This window comes from Trichechus manatus, unplaced genomic scaffold (genome assembly GCF_000243295.1).
Source record: "Trichechus manatus latirostris isolate Lorelei unplaced genomic scaffold, TriManLat1.0 scaffold00031, whole genome shotgun sequence".
NCBI classification, from domain to species: domain Eukaryota; kingdom Metazoa; phylum Chordata; class Mammalia; order Sirenia; family Trichechidae; genus Trichechus; species Trichechus manatus.
The window spans coordinates 3,709,851-3,715,807 of NW_004443967.1; the positions used below are offsets into that span (position 1 = coordinate 3,709,851).

The 5,957-nt window shown below is 39.9% G+C and overlaps 1 protein-coding gene across 1 annotated transcript in view; it reads left to right on the plus strand.

Annotated features, from left to right (window-relative positions):
- The first annotated feature begins 866 nt into the window (after positions 1-866).
- Positions 867-5,957, plus strand: part of TCF7L2 (transcription factor 7 like 2) — a 126,475-nt gene continuing 121,384 nt past the window's right edge. The window contains exon 1 of the mRNA XM_023729951.1: positions 867-2,114. Coding sequence (XP_023585719.1) covers positions 2,022-2,114 — 93 coding nt within the window. The 5' untranslated portion in view covers positions 867-2,021. The remainder of the gene's footprint in view (positions 2,115-5,957) is intronic.

The window sequence follows — 5,957 nt, forward strand, 5'->3', positions numbered from 1 at the left end:
TTTAGGAAGACTTCAGGGGATGTTTTTGGTTTAAGGTTTAAAGATTGTCTCAGGGCAATAGTTTTTGGGATTCATCCAGCCTCCATGGCTCCATAAAGTCTGGATTCCATGAGAATTTGAAATTTTTTTCTGCACTTCCCCCTTTTGATCACGATTCTTGTATAGAATCTTTGATCAAAATGTTCATTAGTGGTACTAGGCTGTAATCTTTATGAGAGCAGATCACCAGGTCTTTTCTCCCACCAAGTCTTTTCTCCAGCAGAGCAGCTGATGGGTTTGAACTGCCAACCTTTCAGTTAGCACACTGGCACTTAACCATTGTGCCATCTATGTTGGAAAAATATCTAGGTGTGTTGGTAGGTAGTTTGTGAGCAAGGGTCTTCCAGCTTTAGCTGTGAGCGAGTTTGGTTTTATTTTGCTGGAAGAGTCGTATCTTTGAGCAATCCAGTGGATGGGCTTGTGGATGGCTTTGGTCTTTTCCATCTCACATGGGGAGCTCAAACTTTTTTCTTCTTTCTGGAATGCCCTTTGCAGTCCTTTTCCTTTCTGTTGACATCTTATATATCAAGGCCTACCCTGTGCAAGCCTTCCCAAGTCCCTTTTCCTCAGAAATACTATATTCTTTCTTGGCAATCCCTGGGCACAGCGTATGTCTCAGAGCTTCACTGCTTTGGTCTTGAGTTGTGTGTGTGTGTGTGTGTGTGTGTGTGTGTGTGTGTGTGTGTGTGTGTGTGTGTATGCGCACGCGCGCGTGCGCGTTGGCTCCCTCACTGGTGTATAAGCTCCCTGAGGGCAGACATCTTTGTATCTGCATAATGCTTAGCAAGAAAGTGGTGCACAAAGCAAGGTTTAATCGATGTTCATTGAGTAAAATTTCCTGTAGAATTAATATTAAAACTAGCCATTTATTTTGCTTTGGGTCTTTAAAGAGATCAAACAGGCTTCTTATATAACTTGCAAGCATTAGCCGATGCCTTAGTCACTTGGCCTTTGGAGGTACAAAGAGTTGTATTGATGTTCTTGTTAAAACCTTACAATTGTGTCCAAGTTTTGTTTGATTGTCTGAAGATTTCCTGAAAAACTGGTGGTAATGTCACCAACCAAAATCACATGCCTGGGAGTAGCCAGTATATGTGTTAAATATCTCTGTGACTGGGAAGCCATTTTATCTCAGTTTTCCTATCTGTAAAATGGGGAGTCAGGTCAGTTGAGTGTTCAGGTCCCTCTAAAAGCTGATGTATCATTTTTGACGAAAGTTGTTCTCTTTCTCTTGTGCCCATGCCTTCATTTTCTACCCTAGAGAAGGATGGGGATAGGCATAATTGGCTTAGACCTCTATTTTTATCCCTGGAGTAAACCTGTGCATATTTACAAATTTTTCTGGTGCATAGAGGTTTGGAGATGAGTGTATAAATTGCCTTGTATCCTGTTTGTATGTCTTTTACTGAAAAATATTCTCGTCTTATAGGCTTTTGGATAGGATGAGAAATTCTGTCCTCACTTCACTAAAGTAGCCTCTACTGGGTAAAGGAAGGTTGCCCACATGTACTCAGCCTTCTTTAAAGTGAAGCATGCTGACATTTTTTAAAAAAGGAAGGTCAACAAGTTGCTGAAAGAGCAGATTCAGAATGATGGTCTCCTAGGACACTGCTAGCTTGAGATTCCTCTGCTTTCTTCTTAGGAATGGTTTGTGTTCCCTCCCTTCTTTTTCCTGTCCCCTCACCACTGCCCCCTCTAGACAAGGTAGTATTAATGAAATCATTTTATGTGAATCTACTCTCTAGTTTGAATGCAAAGATTATTGATGTTCTAGACATGTGCACATGGAACATGAACTATAAGGAAGAACCTGTTGACATTGCTTGATTTTGTTGGTTTGTTTTGTTATTACTTGTATACTTTCAAGTCACTCAGTCTCTGACACACATAACAGTTATCTCTTGTTCTAGCTGTTTTGCATTTTTTCCCTAAATTCATTGTTTTTGCTTTTCATTTTTGTTTCCTCCATCCAGTATCTCCAGATGAAATGGCCACTGCTTGATGTTCAAGCAGGAAGCCTCCAGAGTAGACAAGCCCTCAAGGACGCCCGGTCTCCATCCCCGGCACACATCGTCGTAAGTAACCTCACAAAGACAGTTGCTTCTTTTATTGGGGGGAGATGAAGAAAAAGCTCTTTTGATGATAACAGGTCTTGTTTGTCAGTCTGTGTTTCCTTAAAAAAATGTTTTTGGAATGTTGTTTGGATATGGTTTATATCTATAAGGTACTCTTTCTGCTATTGGACTTTAGATATCGTAATCTACCCTAAAATTGTCTAAACCTTCCCTTCTCCCTTTTCTCCATGTGTTGAATCTAGTCTTACGGAGCCCAGTTAATGGGACACAGTCACCATGGTTTGGGGGAGACTAGAAATGGTATCAGAGCAATTTAAAAAAAAAACAAAAACACCAAAACCTTCCCTGAAAAAGCCATTGAGGGGAGGGAAGGTTGAGGAGGAGGGAATCAGAAAACTCAAAAAGGAGGCCCTGGATTTGAAGCTTGCAAATGCCAACCCCTCCCCCCAATTTATCATAATATTTGTTGGAAAATAACATTCTGCACTAACATTACAATTTTTTTGGAGGGGGTCAGGTCTGGGCTGATTCATTCTAAACCTAGAGTAGAAATAAACCTAGAAAGGCTTACATTAAATTCAATCTGTATATCCATGGCTTTGAAAGTATGTGGGTTTGATATAGGAAACATTTGTTTTTAGTACTAAGAGACTGCAACATAAAGTGTGTGTCTACATATATTTTTAATGCACTTTCTTAGGATTTTGTGGGCTCTGAAATTGAAATTTATAAATTAACCTCTTGAGAAGATAGCACAGCCTTATTAGAATATTCCCTTCTATGTGTTTATATCATGAGCTGGACTTCATACTTTAGAAATAATTAACAGGAAACATTTTTTATAATGAATTCCACAGGTAGAATTATGCAAAACATGAAACAATTCATTTATTTTTTATTTAAGTATCACGAAAAATGTTATCAGTAATATATTTTGCCTCTGTTTTCAATGTTATATTTAAAGACTGCAAGATAATTTTCTTAAGTAGAAAAATGTTAAGACACATTGTATCAAATTTCAGGCTAACTCCTTCATTCTTTAGCTGGCTATAACTGAGTATACATTATTTAATGAACTATGCCTCTGTTATATGAATACTCAGTTTATATATGTATGTGTATGTATACACACGTATATAAATATATGAGAGTCTGTGTGTGTATGAATGTGTGTATATATATATATGTATGTATATGTATATTACAAAATAGTTTATTTCCATAAAAGCACATTTTGAGCTGTCATTTGTAAAAATGTCTTATTTTCTTATGATGTGAAGCAAGTAGAAAGAAGGTTGACATTTGCCAGAAACATCCTCCTTATCCCAGGTCCACAATAAATGGATGCTCCTAATTAGACATGCTGATATAAAGTCATGATTTCTGGATTGGAAGTGACCTCTTATTATCTAGGCCCAACTTGCTCTCAGAAAAGGAAACTGAGGCCCAGAGATGCCAAGTGAATTGCCCAATGTCACACGCTGAGTTAGTGGCTAGAGCGAGGACTATATCCAATTGTCCACTCCCTTTCCAGGGCCTTGTGGTATATTCTCTTCTAAGAGTGTTTAAAGTAACTTTCTATGGCTGATTGTGCTTTGCTTACTATGAATTGGGGCATCATCAGGGACAGTGACTTAGGCGTGAAGAAATTGCAGGGCCAGGGTTCTGGTGAAGATTTCTCTTAGAAAAGTCAATGTCATATTAAAAATGTTTTTAACAATATACAAAGATGAAAAAAGTGTGGTAGTTCTATAGTTCTCTTAGAAGGTAACATGAGGTGGCCTCTCTGTTTTCCTTTTCCTGCCTCCCTGTGTTTCCAAATGTGGTGCGGGCTTTGAAATTCATTTCTCTGCTTTTGGGAATGCTTGGCGAGGACTTCCCACTTTTTTAGCTTTGGAGAAAAGGACATTAAGATCTCATGAAGGGCCCTTTCTCTCTTTGAGTGTGGAGAGAAGATGTAAATTCGAAGTGCTTCAGAGTGGACAGCCCCTCATGGGTGTGGCATGGAGCTCCATGGGCCCCATGCTGATGAGCTTTACCCCCATGGAAGAGTAGGAATTTGTCCGTTCAGAGAGAGGTAATGATTGCCACCTCCCCTTAAGCCCCACCTACGCACACGGACACACAAATCCCAGTAAGAACAGTTGCCACAGTTTAGGTTCTAAGGACCTCATTTTCATGTGTAGAAATTAACAATCTGTAGAGATGGTAACCGATTTTTTCCCAGAGCCAATGTCGATTTCGGCCAGGGGAGCAGTGAGGGGACTTCAGTTCCTTTTTCCTCTGCTCTTTAACAGAAGGCATGTTTACCATAGCAACCACTTTGGAGCACACACCACCTTTGAGATGGAGACCCTTGTCCAAAGGAGCCACAGCTGGCAACTGTAATGCGATCTTTTGTGCTTGCTACCTTGCTCTTGGGAACCTGGGGAGTGGCCATTGCAGAGAGATTGTGGGCTGGTGGGGGAGGGCAGGCTAGGGAGCTGGGGAGAGGAGAAAAGTCATAAGCTCGGCAAAAAGGAACCCAATTTGTGAAATGCTGAATGCTTGTGGCAGCCGAGTGGTGACTTTGGTTAGATGAGTCAGCCTTGTGATTGTGCATTTCTGCAACCTCTACTTGACATCAAGGGCTGAGAGGTAGGACACTCCAGGGAGGAGTAGTTAGTAGAAGGAGATGGGAAAGTAGGGTGGAAGGAAGACTGTGAACCTTGACCTCTTCATTCACCTGGCCATGTATATTTTTTGGGCAGAGGATTCATGCATTTGGGGCTACAAATTTCTGATTACCTTTTCAGTTGTCATAGAATAATGTGTCTCCTAAAACCAACTTGGCAGCTACAGTGTGTCTGTATTTATAAAGGAAGCATTCTGAATTATGGCTGATATATCATTTGGGTCTTTGTACAGTTGAACATCGGCCAGAAGGGTCTGGTTCATGTTCAGGCTCGCTGATGAATGGCCAACTTTCACCAGACACTGGAGCTCTTTCCCACATTTTGTTTTTCATGCTTTTAAATAAAACATTGTCACATCACACAGTTTCATCAGACGTGTTTCAAAATAATTGTCTAAAGATTGCTTCCTAATTTCTCTGAAATTTGGATTTATTGTAACTTTTGGGTCAAGCTATTTCATAATTATTTCCAAGGTTTAACTTTGAAAATAGAGAAGTTTTCAGAGTTTGTTAGTAGTCATTAGAGGTTATAACTATTACAGGTGGCTAAGAAAATAACTTTCTCTAATACCCATTTGGGGCAGAATCTTAATATGGAAATTTAAACCATTTTGTTGGAATATTTTAATCTATTTGGATTTTTGTTTTCGTCTGATATATGGGTTTACCACATTATAAAATATTGATGTGTAGGATAAGTGTTCTTAACAAGTGAAGTAAAATTTATCAAATATTTAAATTAAAAAATAAGCCCCACAAATTTTAGTTTCTGTAACTGATACAGCATCTTGTTTGTTATAATCCAGCTGCTCCTAAACTGTGTTCAGAGGAGAGAGGAAATTATTCCCCAGGGATGTGGTGTCTTGATTGGCTGGCCCCAAATTGGGAATTTACATAATGGATCTGACTTTTCTTTCCCTCCCTGCTTCCCTCTCCCCATACCAGTTGCAGTCAAGTTGATTCTGACTCATGGTCACCCTATATGTGTCAAAGTAGAACTGTACTCCATAGAGTTTTCAGAGGCTGCTTTTCTGGAAGTAGATCTCCAGGCCTTTCTTCCGAGGCCCTCTGGGTAGCCTTGAAACTCTAACCTTCCGGTTAGCATCGGAGCACATTAACTGTTTGTACCACCCAGGGACTCTCCCTCTCTCCTCATACGACTCCCCTTG